At 34.7% G+C, this 26,469-nt stretch overlaps 2 protein-coding genes across 11 annotated transcripts in view; one reads left to right on the top strand and one right to left on the bottom strand.

Moving 5' to 3' along the window:
- LOC141459325 (uncharacterized) overlaps positions 1 to 26,469 on the top strand; it is a 799,141-nt gene that overhangs the window by 369,019 nt on the left and 403,653 nt on the right. For all 9 annotated transcript variants that reach the window (XR_012461442.1, XM_074138280.1, XM_074138274.1 and 6 more), the window contains one exon: positions 5,444 to 5,503. Coding sequence is in view for 8 of the 9 variants with exons in the window: in XM_074138280.1 (XP_073994381.1) it covers positions 5,444 to 5,503 (60 nt within the window). In the remaining variant the exon portion in view is untranslated. The remainder of the gene's footprint in view (positions 1 to 5,443; positions 5,504 to 26,469) is intronic.
- Positions 1 to 26,469, bottom strand: part of LOC141459329 (uncharacterized) — an 87,324-nt gene that overhangs the window by 2,123 nt on the left and 58,732 nt on the right. The window lies entirely within an intron of this gene.

Genomic DNA, 26,469 nt, shown 5'->3' with positions numbered 1-26,469 from the left:
TAGGTCTCATTGGAGCTTCATCCATCTCAATTATTGTTGCTACCTCATCGTAGATATTCGCCCATTTTGCGAGTGAGTTTAAACCACACGCACAGACCAATTCACTTAAAAGCATTTTTTAGCTTCACGTACTTTTTTTAACTGTTAACTCCATTTTAATACTTTAGAAGACCGCAATACAAGTATAAGAGACAATGAGCTGACTGGAGCATAAAAGATTTGGTACATAGGGACCTACAATGCTTTGCATTTAGCTATAGAAGCGGTAGCAGCTAATGAACAACATGACTCACGAAGTATTGTGGCACCCATTTTGCTTATTAGACAGTCCAAAAAACTTCTGGCTCGAGTCCAGTTTAGCAGTCACGCTAAATAGTGGAGATAAATATTTTTATACAACTGAAATATGAAACAATGGTCGAGTATTTTTAAAAATATATTTGTTAAATATATAATCCTATATCCTTGTAATACAAATATTTTTAACTAACTTGAAAACTAATTAATAAAAATTAAAAGTTTATAAAAATAAAATCTAATATAAAACTCACATAATGCTTCTTCTCTATTGTTTTGTCTTGTAATTGACAAAGTTGCCTACAAAATTGTAGTTTAGAATGGGTTTGTGGGTTTCTTTTTTGGTGGTGCCTGAGCAACATCACCGATAAGTGCGCCTCTAAGGCTACTTCTGGACCAAACGAACTAGAATTTAGAGCAAAAAGCAAGAACTGTATCCGTTATTCGTTTGGTATAAACAGTAATCATTTGGTTGTTCCTAGAACTTTCAAAGCTGAGAACGTTCTTACAAAAACCCAAACTTTGTACTAAAATAATAATTTTCTGTTAAATTTCTAAATTATGCACACAAAAAATATGTAATTCTTAACCAAAAAAATTTTTTTTTTTGACGTGAATACGTCTTTAAATTTGCTATCATATGGAGGCAATCCAAAAAACCTAATGATAACAAAATCGGGGGATAAAGTTTGGCATTATAGTTTCGAATCTATCGTCTACATCAAAAATTAAATTAGACCACTGGATAGCTAAAGGATCAAAGAATTCATTACGATAAGCGAGGACTGTGACGCATCGCGCGCGGTGGAAGAGGAAGCGCCGCCATTTTGAGATCATTTTGCTGCGTATCGAGATTTGCAATTAGTATAACTTTTGAATCGGAGAAGCTGCAATGTTCGCTTAAGTTTTAATCGTCAGCTGTCGTCACAGTCTATCGATTGTATATAAAACATTAGTGTAAAATATTGACAGTGAATATAATAAGGTGTGAGAATAAAAAAATATCAAAAATATATAATGTCGGCCTATACGCGTCGAAAAGCCAAAACCAAATACAGAGATCATATACGGTTGGAAAGGGCTTCTCAAGAACAATCTAATGGTAATAATAAAACACCATATGACCGAGTCAAGCTGTGCCGGGAAAGTAAAAGAATGAATGCGGCCGAGCGGATCAACGACGGTGTCAGTACATCTGCAGCTGGGGCGGTTGAAATTATGCAAGTGGATGATGAAATCGCTTCTACATCGACAACGGACTGTATAGGCATAGATTGTGTTCGATCGTCGATTATGAAGACACATTGGGCAGCAGCTAGTGCACGTTTCACTACGACGTTTGTCAACAATCCATTCGGACATAAGTGTGATGTGTGTGATCGTCTATGGTTTCTGCGCTCATTGAAGCTAACAAAAGAAAAAACACTTACCGCTGCTTAATAATACTTTCCCTGAAGAGCCAGCAGTATTTTATATAAGAAATATAACCCGTTATGTAAACGTATTCACGTACAACACACGGCCGTGTCCATGACACAGCCACAGATTTTTGCCTTTTTTTGGCATTGGCTTACGCCATACAGCCAGCATCGTCTATGTATACAGCCAGCATCGTCGTCTAGGTGCTTATCACTAGAATATCACTCACTCTCCATTCTTACTTATAAATACATTCGCTTCACACATTCATCCCTCCACTATATTCATGAAAATCGGTTCGCGCGTTTAGGCGCTACGTTGTTTACAAAAAAGGTAACAAGAAGAAGAAGAACAAGAACAACAACAACAAGGACATTTTCTGAAAATGCCGTTTTTGCCCATTTTCAGAAACGTATTTCTCGAAATCTATTTAATCTATGTTGCAAAAAAATTAGGGTCATAAAGGAGGAGTTGCCCTATATTTTAAAGAAAATTTGGGAATTTTATATTTTATAGAAAAATTGAAAAAAAATTGTCGAAGTTGGGTGTTTTTCAACGTTACGCTTTTTCGTGCAGTTTTTGATGATCAACCCTTATACAAATATCTCCTTAACAAAAACTTACAGTTTTAAAAGTTAAGTATAAGGGTTGATTAAACGCCAAAAGGTACACAAATCAGCTAGTACCCAACATTTCATTCATGCTTAGTTCATATAATTTAAGTAATTTTGCTGCATTAACTTTTCCTTCACATTTTTTAGAATTTATTAGATATCACAGACCCTTATGCTGGCCATATTTATCTACAAAATATTTGTTCAAGTAGCACTGTAGATTGACTTTAATATCTATTAATATTAATCTATAATAATCAAACTATTAATTACAGGTTAAAAAATTCAAAAACTTTTTGAAAAAATGCTTACATCAACATACATCAATGATTTTGTTTATTTTATTGATTTATTTTATTTTATTTTTTTTTTTAAATCGTCTGTTTAAGTTCATTCTTCGATTAAAGTAATTGTTATTTTATGTAGTAGCCAAACGTTTATAATTAAAGGTAATAATTATCTGGCTTTATCGCAAATAATATGGTTTTCTTCAATTACATTCTCAATCTAGGTGTTCTTCCCACAATGTTGTATACATGTAATATAAAATAAATGAGATATGCATACGTTTAGGACATCTAATTATTCCAGTATTTTACTATAAGTAAAATTAGGGGGTCTAAATTAAATTACAATTGAGAAATGAATAAATAATGTTGAATAATCTACTTGTTATTAACTGTGTGTTATTTGTGCTCACGAATATTTCGGTAAGACGAATTCAAGACTGAAATATTCTTTTAAATCCGTGATTCAAATTTAAACAGTAGCCGACTCTAACTTTGTCTTTTTCTACTTTTGCATATATCGTATATATGTGACATCTCAGAATAAAGGGCAAATTAAAGCTAAATCCGAAGAATAATTCGGAATAGAGTTAAAATAAAGTACCTATTTAAAAACGGATATAATATACATCTTATCATAATTATAACAAAATAATATTATGAATGAACTGGCCAGCATAAGGGTCTGTGATATCTAATAAATTCTAAAAAATGTGAAGGAAAAGTTAATGCAGCAAAATTACTTAAATTATATGAACTAAGCATGAATGAAATGTTGGGTACTAGCTGATTTGTGTACCTTTTGGCGTTTAATCAACCCTTATACTTAACTTTTAAAACTGTAAGTTTTTGTTAAGGAGATTTTTGTACCTTTTGGATAGATTTTCATTTTTGTCTATTTTGCGAAGTTACATATCTGCTTTACAGATTTGTTTAAAATTTGGAATAAGCAATTCTATCATTATAACCTGAAAAGGTGTTAAGTCGGAACTGTAACTACCACTGGAGAGATCTTTATAAAGAATGATTATAGTTGCCATCCTCAATAACAATTTTTTTGAGAAAGCGTTTTGAATAAAATAGGAAGGTATTTGTACGTAACTAGCAAAATTAAACTGCGATTTCAGTACTTCCTTTTAAGAGGAGTAAGAAAAACAAACTGCGAATACAGTACTTCTCCCAAAAAGGCAAAGAGGCAAAGATTTTGAATCGAACGACAATTCATTGATGTAAATCGGTTCACCCATTGATAATTTTAACAGTTGCAAGACTTCCTCTTAGTAGGTGTAAGAGCATGATGGCACTTCACTGCCACGTAGAGGACCTTTAATCACTTCTTCGTGCTAAATTTTATCAAAATCGGACTAAGCGTTATGGAAATATTGGTAATAATAGTTTTAGAAAGGGCTTTACTTGGGTGGGGCAAACTCCCCTCCTTATGAGGCGTAGCGTCGAGACTTTTAAAATGCAAATCTGTACAAAATTTCGATTCGAATGACACTTTATTCATGAAAATCAGTTCACGTGTCGATAATTTGAAACGATTGCTATACTTCCTCTTAACAAGTGTAAGATTAGATCGTCGCTTTAATGTTATGTAGGGGAGCCCTAACCCTATCACCCTACCAAATTTTATCAAAATCGGGCCAAGATTTACAGAGTAATTAGTAATAATAATTTTGGAGGGGGCTTACATAAAGGGGGCTAACTCCTCTCCCATTCGATGTACAGCGACGAGACCCCCAAAAGGCACATCTACATAAAATTCCGAATCGAATGACACCTCATTCATGAAAATCGGTTCACGCGTTTAGGCGCTACGCAGTTTACAAAAAAGGTAACAACAACAACAACAACAACAACAACAACAACAACAACAACAACAACAACAACAACAACAACAACAACAACAACAACAACAACAACAAGAACAAGAACAACAACAATTTTTGAAAATGCCGTTTTTGCACATTTTCGGCAACTTTTTTCTCAAAATCTATCAGATCTAGGTTGTTGCAAAAAAATTACAGTTATAAAGAAGGGTTTGCCCTATAATTTAAAGAAAATTTGGGAATTTTATCTTTTATAGAAAAAGAGAAAAAAATTGTCAAAGTTGGGTGTTTTTCAACGTTACGCTTTTTCCATGATCAACCCTTATACAACTGTCCTACCGGACAGTTTTAATTTACATAAACCTTACAACTAATGGATGGATCAGTACTCTATATTCCTGCTATCCTTATAGCTTAACCGAAATTAAAATCACGTAATCCTTCTCTAATCATTTTCTTGCATTCATTCTATAACTTTTAAATACATTCATATTTCATTGCTAGCTCTGCTATAGATTTAAGCACATGGATGTTGGTGGAGAATATTATGTCTTCGTAGCAAAATGGTGCATCCTAAATACCTGTATAAGTCGTCAAACATAACCTTTCTACTACTTAACGTGGACATATCCATTATTATATGTTTGAAATACTCCTCCTCATCGCAATCTACGCAATCTACGATTTTGTTGATCCTGTGAAGGAACACACCGCGTGGTTCGCTCTCAGCCTGCTTATTGTCGTAACAACTCATTTATTAGTGGCAGTTCCCTTAAACCATGGTTATCTAGGTAACTGATCTACCATAGTTTTATAGAATCTCCCTTTATTACCATTACTGTAATCTATCGGCCATTTTTGTAGTGCTGTTTTAGCAATTGTACACTTGATAACCAAACTTGAACAAAAATTTTACTATTTTTTTAAAACGTTTAATGCTATATTATAATTGTAATTACAATTTTGTAAGTTACTGGCAATTTTGTGTGTGCAGGGAGACAGCGCAATAGCCGATAGCCAGGCTGGGCACGTGAAAGAAGTGCCCGTTACTTCGGTAAGTATTAATCATGTTCACAACTTATTACCATTACTATGTTACTATCTGCTATTAAAAAGTATAGTAATCTGCCTATTTTTTTGTTCAGCCGTCCAACTAACAATTAGTTACTAACAATAATTTCTAACAGATAAAAAGTAGTTGTACGCGTAATTCGAACTGGGGATCTCCCACTTAGAAATCCACTGTCTAGATACTAAACCTTAACATACAGGACAAGATTAGATGTAACAATATAAACAAAAATATTACTATTATTAAAATACAGTAGAACCTCGATTAACCGGGCTGACCTCCGGCTATACCCACCCCCGGAAAACTGAAATCCCGGTTAAACCGAATACACAGTATTACATTTTTGAAACGCCAGAGCCAACCAGTTGACGCTTTGAATTTACCTTCCAAGCCGAGTTGTTCATGGAAAAACTTTGCTCTTTCGCTGTCAGAATTTCGCCGTTGATTGGAGTCCCCACTGGACCATTCCTGATTGAACCACTCCCGTAATACTTTATCAAGATCCTTCCAAGTCGAAGTTTTCATCGACTTCTACTTCTTGAAAGCTTTCGGAGAACTGGACGCGGAAACAAAGTCGAGAATTTTCTCTTCGATAGATAAACAAATACGTTTATGTTTAGCACCAGTTTTCTTAACGGATTCCATTCCGTAAGTGAAATAAAAATTCGACAAAAAAGGCAAACCGAAAGATGTTTTCTGTAGGACGAACTTATTAACACTGAAGACTAGCTTGAGATTAGGCTGCTCTCTGGGAAGATTAAAATAATGCCGGTAATTGTCCATAAAAATATTACATACGAGGGTCGTTTGAAAAGTCCGTGCAAAGTCAGAGAGATAGCACCACTGGCGCGTATCGAGGTTATGTTTAGTTAGTAGCATTTCTTGGAAGAACACACACCAAGTTTCAGCCAGATCGGTCTATTTCATTGTGTTTGGCATTCGTTTGAATCGTGGAAGTCGAGTGATTTTCAAAAAATGGACGAAAAAGAATTTCGTGTGTTGATTAAACACTACTTTATGAAAGGCAAAACGCCTTAGGAGACTAAAGAGAAGCTTGATAAACATTATGGTGACTCTGCACCTTCGATTAGAACAGTTTATAAGTGGTTTCAAAATTTTCGGAGTGGCCATATGGGCACAAGTGACGCTGAAAGTTCTGGACGCCCTGTTGAGGTTACTACTCCAGAAATCATTGATAAAATCCATGATATGGTGATGGATGACAGAAGAGTGAAGGTGCGTGAGATTGCTAGTGCTGTGGGCATCTCGAATGAACGGGTACATAATATTTTGCATCAACATTTGGACATGACAAAGCTATCCGCAAGATGGGTGCTGCGATTGCTCACGCTTGACCAAAAACGAAATCGTGTGAAGTGTTGCAAGGATGGTTTGCAGCTGTTCCAGAAGAATCCGCAGGACTTTAAGCGTCGTTTCGTCACTGTAGATGAAACATGGATACATCACTACACTCCTGAGACCTAAGAACAATCTAAACAATGGGTTACCAAGGGGGAATCTGCGCCAAAAAAGGCGAAGACCGTTCCTTCGGCCGGAAAGATTATGGCGACTGTCTTTTGGGATTCGCAAGAAATAATCCTCATCGACTAACTGGAAAAGGGTAAAACTATTACAGGTGCATATTATTCATCGTTATTGGACCGTTTGAAAACCGAGCTGCAAGAAAAACGCCCACGATTGGCCCACAAAAAAGTCCTTTTCCATCACGACAACGCACCAGCTCACACCTCAGCAGTTGTGGTCGCAAAATTAATGGAAATAGGGTTCCAACTCGTTTCACATCCCCCCCTATTCTCCAGACTTGGCTCCCTCGGACTACTATTTGTTCCCCAATATGAAGAAATGGCTGGCGGGAAAAAGATTTTATTCAAACGAGGAGTTGATTGCAGAAACGAATGGCTATTTTTCAGACTTGGACAAATCCTATTATTCGGAAGGGATCAACAAACTAGACCAGCGTTGGACGAAGTGTATAAGCCTAAAAGGAGACTATGTTGAAAAATAAAAAAGGTTTACCCTAAAAAATTAAGTAGTTTTTATTTTTGCACGGACTTTTCAAACGACCCTCGTATAACCGTTGAAGTTGAAAATCAACCATTTACGACACGTAAATCCCAAAAAATTCAGTACTAATTGCACCATATTTTGGGGTTTTTACGTACATACATACATAATGACCCTACAAGAAAATCAGGTATAAAAGAGTTGCTACCACGCCCTACAATTATGTTACATCGGAAGACACAAAACATTTTCCTGTCGCCACCGAAAATTAATTTTTCTTTCGGCGCCGATCCAAGGTGTTCTTATGATGACTCAACATGATCCCGGTTAATCCGAATCCCGGTTAACCGAGGGCCGGTTAATCGAGGTTGCACTGTAGTATAAGCGCTGAAGATGGCGTAGTCCCTAGGTCAAAAGCTTGGCAAAAAAATGAAAAAAAATTATGAAAGAAATTGACAATATTCATTCTTCTTTTTGCATCTTCAACTTTTAGTTGAAACAGTTGGAAAGGGAATGAGTAGTTTTCGTCTAAAGTTCCATTTTAGTATAATGTACGGTGCTATCGTATTCTTTATTTTGGTAAGGAAAGTCAAAATTATTGCTAAAATGGCATTTTAACCCCCCAAAAATGGCTATTAGGACTATCTCAAAACCTTGCAAAATACATTGCATACATAAAATTTATAGGACTTACTTCTAATAGCTTTCTAGAATAGTCTGATTTTTAGATTAATCTCTGTTCTCGCACAGAGCTTGTAACCTTCCCTGCATGTAAGGTTACACTTCAGTGTACTGATTATATCTCAAAATAAGTATGAGTGTTCAGAGCAGTTTTTTTTTTTTTTATAATTGGAGTACATCGGAAAACTTGTATTTTCGTTGACAAAACAAGTTAGAAATGCCATAAAGATCATTATTAGCATGATTAAGTTATTAAAATAGATACAAAATGCTCGAATATTAAAGCATTTTCAAATAGTATATTTTTCCCCAGACAGTGCTCAATCAATATTAATCAGAAAATTATTGGAAATACAGGAAAATCTTGTTTCTAGGTATTTCCCACAGTTGAGGGTATTAATTCCTATGACCTAGAATGAACTGTGTAGGGGTAACGCCATGGAAACGTGGGTGTGTAGAGAAGTACTGCGCTAGGATATGAATGGATCCAGCGCGCACCGAATCTGGATCTAAAATTGCTTCAATCCATCTATAATTTCCTGAAATCAATTATGGCTCACAAATATTACTCTTATTATTTATTTTCACATTATTATTGTTAAATGAAGGTATGAAATTGTTTAGTGCTTAAGTTAAGCGACTTGTTTTAACAATATGAGTGAGTTATTTTGTGTTTGAATTATTGATTGGTGAGATTGAGTTCTGTGCTCTTGGTAATTCTCGCCTAAGAGAGAGAGAGAAAACACTATTCACTTAATGGCAGAACGCTATATCCAGAGATAGAGTTTTGTGGGTATTCTCCTAATTTGGTAATTGAAAGATGCAGATATTTTTGTTACTTAGGACAGTTATTGGTTTCGTACAATTTTAAATAATACACGGTATTATTATCAAAATGGCGTATATAGGGACCAGAGTTATATGCTCCACCCACTTTTTTTTTTAATGGCAGCAAATTTCGAAAAAATAAAAAACACGTATTTAATCATTTTTAGTCTAGTTTATTTTCAGTGATTGACCCATTTTTTTAAACCCCTGTATCTCGAGATACAGCATCCAACTTTGTTTTTCCAAATGGAACGTTATATTTTTTTTTGCATATTTTTATAGTATTTGAGCTCTTAAAAAAACAAAAAAAAATGTTTTGAAATCGGTTAGGTTTTTCAAAAGTTATGGTAATTTAAAATATGAAACAAAAAATTCAGTTTATTGTCAAAATTACGTTATTTTTTTTAAAGAATCTGTTCAAACTGGGCACAACCAACGGATAGGCAAGCCAAAACTCTGGACTCACACGCTTTGCTTGTAGCAGCACTTATGGTGGCAAAGTCAAGATCTAGGCAGGCTAGAGTTATTCGACGTTTACAGTATACAGTAACCTTAATCCCGTGGCTTCATACAAGCACAAAAATGCAAATTTTTTTTAGGACCTCAGGAGCCTTAAAAGAAAAAAAAACTCCTGATCAGTAGAAATTAGAGAATAGAATTAGACATAAATGCATTCTGAAATAAACTTAAATGAAAATATTAACAGCAATTACTGCTAATTGAAATTATACAGGGTGACCAAAGTTATATGCTCCACCCACTTTTTTTTTTAACGGCGGGAAATTTCGAAAAAATAAAAAACACGTATTTAATCATTTTTAGTCTAGTTTATTTTCAGTGATCGACCCATTTTTTTAAACCAATGTATCTCGAAATTCAGCATTCAGTCAAGATCTAGGCAGGCTAGAGTTATTCGACATTTCAGATCATCTACTGAAGCCACGGGATTGTAAACGTCGAATAACTCTAGCCTGCCTAGATCTTGACTTTGCCACCATAAGTGCTGCTACAAGCAAAGCGTGTGAGTCCAGAGTTTTGGCTTGCCTATCCATTGATTGTGCCCAGTTTGAACAGATTCTTTAAAAAAAATAACGTAATTTTGACAATAAACTGAATTCAGAATCCGGCATCGGGAGGAAGATTGTGGCTGTTTGGAGAATAACTTATGCTTCGAAATGGTGTCAATTTTTAGAAAATTTATCTGTCTTTCTAACCGTGTCATCAGAATTGAATTCGGACTAAAAATTTCTGAGTAATAACATTTTTATTGGAAAAAAGTAATGATTTTAGAAAAAAATATTTAGTGACGTCACTCAAGAACAATGGAAAATATGAAGTTGGCCAATACGTCATAGAACTCCACTTTAGATGTACTACACACAGTAGGCCTATTGACATTACTTACTGGTTCACCCTGTATAGTTGGTAAAACTGTACATTACACTGAAATATAACCTTACACAGGAACCTATCCCAATCAATATATGAAGTAAACAGTGAAGCCTAGCAGCTATACTCAAGAAGTGAAATTTACTAATTGAATCTCCTATTTCTGCAAGAGTGTGTTTTGCTTACGGCTTTTTTAAATATTACATTCAGTCATTGTAATTTAAACTTTGAAAGTTGATAGTTTTTTTAAACCTTTAAAGACAAAACGTTGAAACTATAGTAAGTGAGAAAGTTAGTTGTAAGCAGTAATAGAATTAAACTGGTTTTTATTTCATCGGTCTGATTCCATTTTATAGATGATGAACAACTAGTTTTAATAACTAAATAGTGTTGATCTAATTAATCGTAAATAATATAATAATGTTAATAGAAACGATATAATTATTATTATAAGTGTTGTGATTGATTTTAATGCAATGATATCTTTATCAATTATGTAATATATAATTATGCTAGATATGGGGCGGGTGTTGGTCTAGTGGTCAAGAGCGTGGCTTGTAGGAGATCACCGGTTCGAATCCCGCGTATGACTACTTTTTATTTATAAAAAAAAATTGTTTATAGTAAAGTATGAGCTTCTGCCCCCTGTCCATGACACCTAATTGGTAGTTGGACGTTAAGCCCCGCCTGAAAAAATAGGCGATTACTTTTCTTGCGGAGGTAGGCTGTAAGTCTAGGTTGGTTCATGTACCTGAGGGTCAGCATGCAATCGTCTAATTAAGGAGAATCAGGGAAATGGTTATGAAAGTGTCCCCATTTAATTTAATCCATAGTTTAAAGCAATAAGTTTCTTGCAGCTACAAAATCCGGTATAACTTTTTTTATCAATTCAGAAAGTTTAAATGGTTCCCTTCCTTCAAGATGGGCAATTAATTTAACAATTTACAAGAAGTGATAATGATTTATTTAAAAAATTAAAAAAAAAAAAACATTTTTACTCACTTTATAAATAAATAAAATACAGTATTTTGGTTCTGCCCCTGCAAGGAAATTGTATTACGAGAATTTTCAGATCTCTTGGATTTAGCGTAATTCGACGAGAGTGCTTTGATTTGATGTCATGAGTTATGGTCCAAAATATTTTATCTTTCTAATTCATTTTATTTATTTATTGTTTTTCTTAATAGTTGGCAGCAATGCTTTTATGGCAAAATTTTAAAATTTTATTATACAGGGTGTTCATTTTAAGACGGCTCAAATGCATTTCATGCTTAAACGGTTAATTTGAGCAAAAAATGGTAGAGGAAAAATTTGTTGCCTGTCACCTCTAGTTTCAGAAAATGTGACTTGATTTTAGATTCCTGCCTACATACGCGGTTGACGCGCGTCCAAAAGTAAGCGTTCGCAGTTGATCCCCATTTTCATATACACCGTTTTAAAGAGTATAAAAAGTTATGAAAGAAACCGGAAACCGCAATTCGATATCTTTAAAATTAAAGGTGCTAGGCTAATTCAAAATCTGATATTTATTAATCATATTTCAATTTTTTAACTTGTCAAAGAGAAAGAAGAGCACGTGATCATTTTTATGTATTTTTTCATCCCCTTTCTACTAAAAATATTGCCAAGGCAGTAAAGCTAGTATTTTTCTTAATATCGGGAAATAAGTCGTTTTCCGAGTGATTTTTCTAAGAAAAATCAAATGTTAAGAGCTTTAGATGTTCTCAAGCATACACAAAATGGCTAAAAATTAATTTTACATCTGTTGCAAACAAGAAGGTTTAATAATTTTTAGGTAATTTTGGGAGAGTTGCGTTTAATTACCAAAAAAAATTGGAAACCTCCTGCCACATATTTAAGTGATCAATATCTTTCATGTAAAGGATCAAACTTATTCCTTAATTTATCAAATAATGCACTTCACTCAACTTGTGTAGCATGTACTGTGCCTTCAAAGGTGCCTCTTCAGATTCAGAGACCAGTTGAAACCTGGCTAACCTGGCTTGCGTGCCAGAGGAGCGAGGAGCTTGCGAACCGCGTATGCTGGCAGGAATCTAAAATCAAGTCACATATTCTGAAACTAGAGGTGACGGGCAACAAAATTTTTCCTCTACCATTTTTTGCTCAGATTAACCGTATGAAATGCATTTGAGCCGTCTTAAAATGAGCACCCTGTATACAAACATGTTTTGGAGATTGTCTACAAAAGAAATTAGGTTTTATTGTGTACGTGATCAGTTTGAGTGTTAGTGAGCAGAAAAAATCCCTTCACCAAAAAAAAGTGGATTTAAATTTCTTTGGTAAATCTATAAGTTGATTCAAACAAATCAATTATCTTTTTTGTAAGCGGATGCCTCTGGATTTGTGTTCAATCCAAGCCACAAACAATTCTATATTTCATCTAACTTGCACGCAACAAAGTTTTTTGGTTTATTAAATGAAAATACATTTTGAAAAAGTATTCTATTCTGTTCTACTGAAGAAGATGAATGAATTCCTTCTGACAAAGATTTTTTTAATTTCATTTTTTGATAAAAATACTAATTTTTAGTTGCCAATGTGTTCTGTTCTACGACTACAATAGATTTATTGAACTCTACGTATAATAATAACATAATGCTTGAATGTATTTCAAGCACAAATATTTAATTATAAATTTAATCAAATTTACTAGCGATGATTCATTTGTGGTAAGATTGGGTATAATGATTAGGAATGTGATTATAGATGTAACATGGTTGTCGGCCAGCGAGAAAATGATAAAGAAGTTAAAACAAAAACATTTTGAAACAGCTAGTGAAAAGTGTAGATAAAAGTGTTAAACGGAGAAGATTTGTTTAAACGTGTTCCCTAGGCGATTGTTGATTTCCCATGGGTGTATCTTCGCTTTCATCCCCAGGCTGCTTAGATGACCGACCGTACTCATCATTCCCAGGCCACTAACCCACGGACCCCCTCACAGATCCAGATACAATCCCTACTGCCAAGGTATTGTTCAAATTTTCATTATTCCATTCTAAGAGGAAATATATAAAATGTGCCAGCAAAAAATTAGAAATCATCTTGTGTACACTCTCTTCACTTACGGCTCTTACTGCAATTATTACAATTATAATTGATAAACAGATGCTAATAACCATTTTCTAAATATCGATAAAACATATAGTGAACACATACCAATTTCTCTTACCATTGCTATACTCTGCACCACTTTAAGACAGCCTACTTTAAAATTGCCTACTGGTCCATCTAAAAGAGTTTTCAGTGAATTAAACAACTTGATAACTAACACTCTTGAGTGCTCGTGAACACGTTTTCTTGTAAAACAAACGTAATTTCTCATACGAAGATAAAAGGAATCCTGGAAAATGATATGCCGTTGGAAAGCCCATTTAAACAAGGAAACTTTTATAAAAAGTGCCAGCACCTAGGTCTGATAATGATCACATAAGGGCCGAATGAGTTTTCTTAAAAATTTCGATTACTTTTATTTTTCCAGCATCCGGAGGAAGATTGTGGCTGTTTGGAGAATAACTTATGCTTCGAAATGGTATCAATTTTTAGAAAATTTAACTGCCTTTCTATCCGTGTCATCATAATCGAATTCGGACTAAACATTTCTGAGTAATAACATTTTTATTGGAAAAAAGTAGTGATTTTAGAAAAAAATATTAAAGTGACGTCACTCAAGAAGAGTGGAAAATATGAAGTTGGCCAATACGTCATTGAACTCCACTTTAGATGTACTACACACAGTAGGCCTATGGACAATACTTACTGGTTCACCCTGTATAATTTGTGTGAGGATTAATTTTTAGTCTAATATTCGGAGTTTGAAGAAACTTTTAAAATTGGGAATGGGGGCAAAATTAAAATGTCGTGTTATGTTAAGAGTATTTGAATTTTTCTGTAAATTAAAATACGCAAAAAAACACCTACAAAGTATAAATTTTAGAGTAACTGCGTTTTATATAAAGGATAGTTGACAAAAGTTTCTATTCTACTGATAAGAAGTTTTGCCCACGTTCAAAGGAATTCTTTTGCAACTGCCTCTAGAATTGTAGGAAACACAATGAAGTCTTATCTTGTAAAGTAGCATTTACCTGTATGTTGATATTCTTCCTACTTTAGTATTTCAGTTTCGTAATCAAATATATTATTAACCTTGAATTACCCTATAGAAGCCTATAGTGCTGCCTAAAATAGTGGCCTTTTACTAGCGAGCCTAACTTATTAATTCTTCCCCAAAACCAAAATTTTGCATACTTAGCTTGACAAAATGTTACAATAAATACAACATACCTACAAGCAGTGTTTTGGGCCATAATGGCGAATCTATGACACGCAAACTCATTTTGGGCGACACGCATCGACAGAGAATAAAAAATTATTACAGTCGAACCTCTCAATAACGGACACTTTACGAGGGAAAGCAAAGTGGCCGCTATTTGGAGGTGGTCGTTAGAAGGAGGTAGGCAAGTTTCATAATGAAAAAATATGGGTTATTTGTTCCAAACATCTATTTAAAAATTGTTTATTATTAATAGATTTAAAAACGTGCATAATTGCATAATCATTTAGCTATATGATATGTATCAAATTTTTCTCAATTATCCAAAAAATTTATCAAAAATCTATATATTATTGACTAATTTGTATAATAATCATCACATTTATTTATAACAATAATAATTTATGGTAAAATTATCATCATACTAAAAAATAATACATATATACTTTTAAATAATACTTGAGCGATTTTTGGAGTACTTTAAAGAAATTACGGTATTTTTTTTTTTAGGCGCATCGATTGCCTTGGTCATTAGCGCCCTACGATATTTATTGAGCATAAGGATCTGGCAAACTTTCTTAGGCAATTTAATACATTTTTTGTTTCTACTATGGTTGCAAATATCCAAATATAATGAATATTTCTATATGTGACACGGCACCAGAGTAAATTTAGGGTTTATCAAAAATTTTGATAAAGTAACAGTTACGTTACTTTACAATTACATTACTTTTCAATTACGTTATTTTACAATTACGTACGTTACTTTTTAAAGAATTTTTATCAAACTGCGAATTTTAACGATAAATTTAACACCTCTTAATAGTATGCGAGTGGTTAGTCCGTACATTACATTGAAATGAAACATTAGAATGAAATGTATACATATATAAAATATATCGTTCATTACTCGTAAGAAAGGAACACTCGTGGCACAGTTGCAGTTCTAAATGTTATTTCAATAAAGTAAAGTAATATTATATTTTTTCAGGCGGGACTAAACATCAAACTACCAAATTAGGAGTCTAGGACTGGAATGGAAACACATACTTTACTATGAACAATTTTTTTTAAACAAATAAAAAGTGGTCACACGCGGGATTCGAACTGGGGATCTGCTGCACACAAAGCGACGCTCTTGACCACTAGACCAACACCCATCCCTACTAAATTGCAATACATCTCTTGTATTACTATGGCGCCACGGTAGCCGAGCGGTTAGAGGTGAGACCTGAAAAGCTAATATGTATTGTGGTTAGTGGGTTCAATTCCCCGGTCCTAGGGCCTTGGATTTTATTTAATAGTTAATTAAAAGCCACGCCTAGCACAAAAGATTCACCATTACTGGTTTTTTTTTTTTTTAAGAGGGGTTGAAATGCAACTTACGCACATAGTGCCGGACTCCCTCGCGGCCTACCGGCTAAAACACCCCCCCCCCCCCCCCCCCAGGCCTAGCCCGGATTCGCTATGATGTCAGCATTACATCAGGCTAGGCCTCAGTCCTGCCCCAATTCAAGGGTTCCTGCTCAAATGGTGTTCCATGTCCCTTTTTTTAGAGACGAGTACTTCTCTTGCAAAACTAGCCACTAGCGACCAATTAGTCCTGCAAGAAAGCATCGTCTCCACCAACATCTCAGGAGTCAACCACCCGATTATCAACTCCAAATCTCTTCTGGGGCGACCCCACCTTTCACACACAAAAAATGTGTGGTAGGCATCGTCTATCACTGCTGAACAACACATGCAATCCTCTTGTGCCTCCTTACCCATCCTCTTGAGGTATGCTCTAAAAAGACCATGCCCACTCAAGAGTTGGGTAAGGAAGAAGTCTACTTCTCCGAACGACCGCCTTATCCAGATACTAATATCTCTGATAAGCCTGGCGGTCCATCAGCCACGCGACTCCTCGTACCAAGCAGCTTGCCATTCCAGCACGGTACGGGAACGCTCCTCCCTGGACACGGCTTCTTTATTCATTTCCTGCCTCCTTTCATAAAGCCTGTTACGCTCTCCAGCTAAGAGAGCAATAGGGATAACCCCAGCAATTACCATAATTGCCGGCTCGGATACAGTGCGGTATGCCGAGGCAATTCGCAGTGCACCGAGCCTCTGTACCCTGGCTAGCCTTTTTTCTATACGCCGCTTTATTTAGAGCGTCCGCCCACACCCCCGCCCCATAAAGGAGTGTGGAGTGGATGACGCTCATCAATACTCGACGGGTGCTTGCTCGCGGGCCTCCCACGTTGGCCATTAGCCTCCCCAGCAGTGCAACATTCTTCGCAGCCTTGTCCGCGGCCTGCTGAATGTGCAAATCGAAGTTTAGCCTCCTATCCACCGTCAATCCCAGGTATTTCACGGAGTTTCCAGAGATCACCTCCTCCTCACCAACACACCATTAGATGTCGGTCGGGATCCTTTTCTCCGTTAAAACGACTACCTCCGTTTTGGCCAACGCCAGAGAAATACCATGTTCGGCCATCCACCTATTTACCACCTGAGCTTTATCCGTGTCACGAGCAGCAATTAACGCCGCGACATCATCTGTGTAGCCCATTAACACAGTCTCCTCAGGCATATCTTGTCTGAGTAGACTGTCGTACGCTACGTTCCATAAATCTGGGCCCAATATTGAGTTCTATTCTACAACCCCGGAACCACAGGGGGGTGCCATCACTGGTTTAGTGAGTCCATAATAATAATAATAATATTAATATTACTAATAATAATAATACTTTATTTACAAGGTAAATAAAAAAAGAAATATATAAATAAGTATTTTACGACATGGATAAATCCGTCTGGCGGAATTAGACATGCACATACCATAAAAATGTAAACAGATATAAAAAGCAAAGAAAGAAATATATAAAAGTACAGACAAACTGGTGCGAAAAATAAAATACATTCCTTTGAATTTAAATTTATTAATAAAAGAAAAATTTATACAAGCTATTAAGCGACAAGAGAAAGAAAAAAAGTAAATACATAAATGAAGTGAAACCAGAAGAAAACGCTAGAGCTAAAAGCAGAATGAATAAAACTTAATTTGTTAATTATTGAAGAGTTGTTCAAATTGATAGCGGTATTGCCATACATGGCGAGCAAAAGATATAATGCGGTTAACAATTCTCAATTTGGAGATAAAAAGAAAACCTAAATCTGGTTTAGTGAGTACAAATTGTTGTAAAGAAAACGTTAGAACCGTCGCCAAATAACTGTAAAACTCTTCAGTAAAATGACACCTTAAGTTAGCTGATTTTCCCCAAATTTGGGAACTTTTATGTATTTAATTCTTACGAATATTTTACAGACAATTAGGCCGTATTTTGCGCTAATATATCCCGTTAAAGCGATGCCTCTTTCTTCTATTTTCCTTAAAAGTTTTCTTTTTAGAATTTTCCTTAAAAGCCGTTTTCTAGAAAAAAAAAAACGACCAAAATTCCGCCAAATTTATTTTGTAAAGTCGCATTTCTAATTGTAGTAGAATTTATCCAAAAGCTTATTATCTGGCTCAATAGTGGAAACCAAATTAGGTTTTATGTTTTAGAAAGGGCCTTACTTGCGTGGGGCAGACTCCCCTCCTTATGAGGCACAGCTTTGAGATTTTTAAAATGTAAATTTATACCAAATTTCTATTCGAATGACACTTAATTCATGAAAATCGGTTTACGCGTCGATAATTTGAAACGATTACCAAGTTCCCCTTATCAGGTGTAAGAGCAGAACATCGCTCTAACCCTTTCATTCTGCCAAATTTTATCAAAATCGGGCCAAGATATAGAGAGTTATTAGTAGGGAACGGATTCGTATGTATTTACATATTTTTTCTAGGCAATTTACAGACGTTTTTCAACTAGAAGTATTCATACTGACACTTTTTAAGCCGTTTGAGTCCACTTTTATTTCACATATTTCCACATATTTGGATGTTATCGCATATTTATACATATTTGATTAAAATAAATAAATATTTCTACATATTTAATCAAAATATGCACATATTTTTTCACATTTTTCATTTTGGGCATATTTTCATAATTGGGAGGTGGTTGACAGGAACTGTGAACCACAGACTGCAGGGCTGTGAATCACAGTGGGTACAATGGTTATTGTAATTAACACAGAATGCTGCTAAACAGTGACAGGCACTTGTTAGTTTTTTGAAGTTGTCTGACGTTGTCTGTTCTTTCAGCTCGTTCGTTGAAGTGACTAATTCATTTCGTTCGGTCACTTAGTGTATTCTTTTTTGGGTGAAATGCCACGAACATCGGCCTCAAACAAACAACTGGTTGCTAAATATCTTCGCGAGTTTCCAGCAGAACTTTTTCGAAGTGATGGAGACATTTTGTACTGCACAGCTTGTGACAAGCGCGTTTCTTGCTCTCAACGTTCCCAAGTCACCCAACATATTGCCACCGGATCGCACATAGAGAATAAAAACAGAAAGAAAGAGAGGACGTCCTATCAAGCCTTCCTTACATCTCCATCATCAAGTAAGTCTACTCTGAGTACAGATCTGTGTCGGGCTTTGGTTAGAGCAGATATCCCTTTCCACAAACTTAAAAATCCTCATTTCAAAGGATTTTAGTCGTTACAAGTCCATCTTACGCCCAGATCGTCGTCACTTTACGTTCCAACATTTGAAATTTCATGTGGTTGCAAACAATTTCGAAGAGTGAAGTTTTCAAAATTGAAAATTTAACACATTTTTTATAAATAGTAAAAATGTTCTTTGTTGTATAATTCATAATAACTTGTAAAAACAAATTATTTTGTTCCTAATAAATTATTATAAATTGTAAAAATGTTCTTTTCTTGTATAAATAATTATAACTTGCCCCCCCCAAAAAAAAATTCCATTTTCATAAAAAAAAATGTCGATTTTACTTAAATATTCCAGAAAATATTTTAAGAAAATCACATATTTTCCACATAATTGACGAAAATAAATGCATATTTTAATTAAATATTTGGCATTTTTAAATACATAAAAATCCGTTCCTTAGTTATTAGTAATAATAATAATTTAGGTGAAGGCCTTACATAAATGGGGCTTACTCCTCACCCACTCGATGTACAGCGTCGAGACCCACAAAAGGCACATCTACATAAAATTCCGAATCGAATGATACCTCATTTATAAAAATCGGTTTGCGCGTTTAGGCGCTACGTTGTTTACAAAAAAAGGTTACAACAACAAAAACAAGAACAAGACCAATTTTTGAATTGAAAAAGCCGTTTTTGCTCATTTTCAGCAACTTTTTTTCTCAAAATCTATCAGATCTGGGTTGTTGGAAGAAAATTAGAGTTATAATAGAGGATTTGCCCTACATTATATAGAAAATTTAGTAATTTTATCTTTTATAGGAAAAGAGAAAGAAAATTGTCAAATTTGGGGTTTTTTGAACGTTACGCTTTTTCGTGCAATTTTTGACGATCAACCCTTATACAACTGTCCTACCGGACAGTTTTAATTTGAAGTATTTAAATTTTTAGTTAAAAGTTTTGTTTTCGAGTTATGCTGACTACTCACACACAAATACAGACTAATTTGTAAAAAAAAAACAACACTTTTTTGGGTCTCGGTGGATTTCGAAATGGATTTAAACTGCTGCATGAAAAAGTCGTGAGAGTGGTTCATATAAGTTTTTTGGATATTTATTTTGTATTAGAAATATCTTAAACTTGTTAAATTTTTTCCTTTTTATATTTATTGTATAGTATGTATAATATAATAATAATAATAATAATAATAAAAAATATCATTTGTAAATTGGCTAGCTCAATACAGTTTAATTGTTCATAATACCAATATTATATTAATATAATAAAGAAAGTGACCACGAGTCTAGGAGCCTAGTTAAATACACACAAATAGTTTGCAAACAAATGAAAGAGTTCTCTCCTGTCGAGCTCCTGTACAGTTATGTTCTCCTAATAGAAATCCCAATTTTTATAGATTTGAGGAAGTTTTCATTTTGTTTTTTGTTTTCATTTATTTATTTATTTAAATACTCCTTTTGTAAGAGGAATTAATGCGATCATTTTCAATTTTATAAAAGGAGTATTTTATTTTTATTCAATTTATAAATTTTACCCATACATTTTAGGAACCCTTTTTAATCTCACATGTAATATGTTCTTTTTTTTGGTTATATGTCGGTGTATGTAATGTACGAGTACTCCAATCATGTACTTTACTGCATATTATTTAAAGAATATTGAAAGCATAGAAAATGTTTTAACTAGGGACGGCACAATTTTTCTCTACAGAAGGTTCTGCACTGTACTGCAGTTTAGTAGCTCGGTATAACTTACATTTTATAAGAATTGCCCTAAAATCGATTTTTTGCCGAGGAAAATGTTAAAAGCTGTAGAACTAGTTGTGCTTAAGAAATACACGAAGATTCAAATAGATCTCACAAAACTGAACATTTGATTTAGTAAACTGGCTTTTATGTTTGATTTTGTCCAAAACCGATAAATGCTTAATGTTGGATCTCATGCTGGTACCCTTAACATCAAATTTAAATTTCCAACTATTGATTACTTCAATTAAAAAAAATATATGTATACTTCTTCCCACACAGCTGTCTCTAATGTAGAAGCACGAATTGTTTTACTATTACAAATCTTATTACCAGCAAAACGGTAGGCATCCGCGCCAATACAACGATAACATTTTTTTTGAGACTTGCCATATCTACACCTGCTAAAGATGAAGTAAGCAATATAACAAAAGCAAATAATTTCTTCATCTCCATATGGACCTCATATTGTGTTTGTCCTTACTCAAAACGGGCTGGATTAAGAGGGAATAAGCGTCTAAACAATTCTGTTTGCTGGCAGTAAATTTAAGTACTTTGCCTATATTTATTTTTAATTGGTTAAAAAGTAAAACAAACAATTGGTGCGAACACTCACCCAAATCGCTGCAATATTTAAGGTTTTAACTCAACAAATTTGTTTAAACTTCGAACATTAGCGTCATATTTACGAGGGTCGTTTGAAAAATCCGTGCAAAAATAAAAACTACTTAATTTTTTGGGGTAAACCTTTTTTATTTTTCAACATAGTCTCCTTTTAGGCTTATACACTTCGTCCAACGCTGCTCTAGTTTGTTGATCCCTTCCGAATAATAGGATTTGTCCAAGTCTGAAAAATAGCCATTCGTTTCTGCAATCACCTCCTCGTTTGAACAAAATCTTTTTCCCGTCAGCCATTTCTTCATATTGGGGAACAAATAGTAGTCCGTGGGAGCCAAGTCTGGAGAATAGGGGGGATGTGAAACGAGTTGGAACCCTATTTCCATTAATTTTGCGACCACAACTGCTGAGGTGTGAGCTGGTGCGTTGTCGTGATGGAAAAGGACTTTTTTGTGGGCCAATCGTGGGCGTTTTTCTTGCAGCTCGGTTTTCAAACGGCCCAATAACGATGAATAATATGCACCTGTAATAGTTTTACCCCTTTCCAGATAGTCGATGAGGATTATTCCTTGCGAATCTTAAAAGACAGTCGCCATAAATCTTTCCGGCCGAAGGAACGGTCTTCGCCTTTTTTGGCGCAGATTCCCCCTTGGCAATCCATTGTTTACGAGTAGATTGTTCTTTGGTCTCAGGAGTGTAGTGATGTATCCATGTTTCATCCACAGTGACGAAACGACGCTTAAAGTCCTGCGGATTCTTCCGGAACAGCTGCAAACCGTCCTTGCAACACTTCACACGATTTCGTTTTTGGTCAAGCGTGAGCAATCGCGGCACCCATCTTGCGGATAGCTTTGTCATGTCCAAATGTTGATGCAAAATATTATGTACCCGTTCATTCGAGATGCCCACAGCACTAGCAATCTCACGCACCTTCACTCTTCTGTCATCCATCACCATATCATGGATTTTATCAATGATTTCTGGAGTAGTAACCTCAACAGGGCGTCCAGAACGTTCAGCGTCACTTGTGCCCATATGGCCACTCCGAAAATTTTGAAACCACTTATAAACTGTTCTAATCGAAGGTCAGAGTCACCATAATGTTTATCAATAGTCTCCTGAGGCGTTTTGCCTTTCATAAAGTAGTGTTTAATCAACACACGAAATTATTTTTCGTCCATTTTTTGAAAATCACTCGACTTCCTCGATTCAAACGAATGCCAAACACAAAGAAATAGACCGATCTGGCTGAAACTTGGTGTGTGTTCTTCCAAGAGATGCTACTAACTAAACATAACCTCGATACGCGCCAGTAGTGCTATCTCTCTGACTTTGCACGGACTTTTCAAACGACCCTCGTAATTATTTACTAACATTATCCAGATTTTTAACTGTACATTTCACTGAAATATAACCTTAAAGAAACCTTTTCTCTTGACATTTTTATTAGCATTTTTATTTGAGCAATTGAGTCCAGTGTTTGCTCATGATTAGCTAAGATATAAGTAAAGTAATGCCTATTTTTTCAGCCAGGTTTTACGTGCAACTACCAAATTAGATATCGTGGACGGAGGTGACTAGCAAACATACTTTACTGTTATATGAATTACTCATATTAATCATTAAATAAAATCTAAAGCGTATGGACCGGGAATCGAACCCAGTACTACAATACTTCATAACTTTACATGCCTCTCCTCTAACCGCTCGGCTACTGTGGCGCCTTCCCTGTATATATATATATTTTTTGATTAGTAGGCATTAGTTTACTTTTTCAAGATAGTTGCAGGAAGATGAGGTGGCCCGTAGGAGTATGAATGTGAGGGTGGTAGCATATTAGAAGAGATGGGCAAAGAGATCAGGTGGGCTGCACGGAGGTTATGCCATTGTTGCCAGCGTGTCAAAGCGCTTGGCAGTGTCGCGTTGGCAGCTAACCAATTCAGCGCCTTCCACACGCTAACTCCACTCTTATTTTATAGCCACTTGTCCGTAACGAGGATGTTTTCTGAGAATCTGCCACTACTGCTATAAAATCTTTTACGGCTCTAACCGTTTTATTTTATTTATTTATTTTTTTTTTTATCTCGTTTAATTAATTGATCAGTTATGTTTGCTCTTTATTGCAATCAAGTATGTACGTACACAACAAAGATCTCTTAATTTCTTTTACGAGGATCTAAATTTAGTATAAATTTCTTTACAATTTTTACTAAGTCAGTTGCTTTATTATAGACTCTAAAAATAAATTGGGAATTCTGTAAACATTGTTTTATAGACTTAAGTTTTAAATTGTAATGTAGTCAGATTTTAATCCAAATAATTTTTTCTTATTTATTTATTTTAATAAAGACTTTTCTGGGTCCATCTTCAGGATTCATTATTAGTTTCTGATCATCTAACCATGTCTCCTAATATTTTTATTATGTAACCGACAGTTTAACCCTCCATGGAACGCATTTAATCTGTGAGATGAAGAGGGCATTTTCTTGTTGACAGCAACTCAGGTATCTCTTTGAATGAGCCATGGCCCTCAGTAGCTTCCTCTTTTACCTTCTTCTAACCGAACGTCCTCTCAGTATTAAGTGGTCTTACTTAGCGTCCGCGTAATCTGTCTCAGATTAGTTGCGCCCGATGGTCTTATTCTTTGGGTATTGAAATTTTTCAAGTTTCCTTATCAAAAAACTGTTACAAAGTACATATTATCATTTAAAATACTGTTTTCTACTTATTGACTATTTTTGCAACGAGTGTCTTTTGTTGATTATTGAATAGAAGAAAGAGAAGGGACAATCTCACTAGCGACCACCTCCATTTACGGACAGTTTTTGGATTTCCCCGTTTTACCCCTATACATTTTCTATAGTATAAAAGAACCTCCGTCTAACGGACACTCTACATAGCGACCGCGGACATTCATTTTGGGGAACGGATTATATGTTTCACCTCCCACCAACGACCACCTTATTATTAAAAGTTCGTTTGACGCGGTGATCAAAAGAATTATCCCCTCTCAAGTTTTTGTATTTTTTTCTGGTTTTTCCTAAAGTTTCCTATATAAACTCATAGTACCATTTTAATCATTTTTCAATATTACTTTGGATGAACAATATTATTTTTTCCCGATATGTCTCTCAAACGAAAGCGAGTTAACTCTAGAAGAGAAAATAAATGTGTTAGAAGATTTTGTAAAAACCAAATCGAGCCATCGTCAACTTGCCGAAAGGTTTGTTCTATTTTTCTAATAATAGATGATAGTTTGATGATAATTTTACCATAAATTATTATTGTTATGAATAAATGTGATGATTATTATAAAAATTATTAATTAAGTCAATAATATGTAGTTTTTTGATAAATTTTTTGGATAATTAAGAAAAATTTGATGCATATCATATAGCTAAATAATTATGCAATTATGTACGTTTTTAAATCTATTAATAATAAACAATTTTTAAATAGATGTTTGGGGAAAAATACCATATTTTTTCATTATGAAACTTGCCTACCTCCTTCTAACGGCCACCTCCAAACAGCAGCCACTTTGCTTTCCCCCGCCAGTGCCCGTTATTGAGAGGTTCGACTGTATATTTTATTCCTAAGTTTTTACTGTGTGAATTTCAAATAACGGCTATTTTGAACCTTGCATTTTATTCATGTTCCTAAAACGTACTTCATATTCTACGGTTTTACAAACTAAATATTGTAAGTGAGTTTTAAATATGTTTAAAATAAAAATAATTGAATAAGAAATTTTAAGTTAGAATAAAATATATAGGTTTAGAAGTTATGATGTATGAAGACAGAGGAAATCCTAGCAGGGTTGCTACCAGATAGTTTAGATTCACATCATGTTTTACATCCACCAGTGACACGTTTACACAAAACTTTTGTAATCTCAGCGTTATTTACATTTCACCGGTATTCACAGATCTTAGTGTGACTAAAGTATATTCCTACGAGATTCCAAATTTCTAGCAAGAAACCAACTTTTAGAAGGCAATTTGGATTTTTATTTTATCATTTTTTAAAAATATAAAAAAGATTTCTACTTTCTGGAATAGTAAAGCTGGGAAGAACGCCATCCAATCTTTTGTTTTCATTTGGATGTTGATGATGATTTGTAAATCAAACAAAGACACACGTACAAATAAAAATGCATTTCCATGCAATGAAAAAAAAGCAGATTTCATTCTGCCATTTTTATTTGGATTTTACTTGACCAATATTATAAATTTTAATGAAAGAGGATAACTCCATCCTGAGGTATTAAGAGAAAGAAGAAATGATGGCATCCTCAACTTGATTGGTTCCCCCATACTTTCTGGAGGACCTGAAGAAGAAACTGGATTTAAATTAGCAATCATCTTCTTTTAATTTAAGAAATTTGCTACAAAATATCTAGGGCGATTATTAGAGAAGAAACCGTATGTTGGGCATAGCTCTGGAGATACTTAGATCCTCAATGAATTGGATTTATCCATCTGTGATTGCTGCAGGATGCGTGGCAACCAAGGTTTGCGCTTGCAGCCTTCAAGAAGAACAGATACAGGGAAAATAATAAACAAAATTGATGAAAGTCTAAGGACAAGATGGCCTAAAAGAAGAACTATTTCAATCATCAAACAAAAGGACGCAGCGTGCTAAATATAATTACAAGAAATGCAACATGTATGCATAAATTATACAGGGTGAACCAGTAAGTATTGTCCATAGGCCTACTGTGTGTAGTACATCTAAAGTGGAGTTCAATGACGTATTGGCCAACTTCATATTTTCCTCTGTTCTTGAGTGACGTCATTTAAAATTTT

Source organism: Rhodnius prolixus, unplaced genomic scaffold (assembly GCF_049639745.1).
Source record: "Rhodnius prolixus isolate KJV_2025 unplaced genomic scaffold, Rpr scaffold_11, whole genome shotgun sequence".
Taxonomy (NCBI): Eukaryota; Metazoa; Arthropoda; class Insecta; order Hemiptera; family Reduviidae; genus Rhodnius; species Rhodnius prolixus.
The sequence above is the reverse complement of the archived record's forward strand: the minus strand, read 5'-3'. Positions and strand labels throughout refer to the sequence as shown.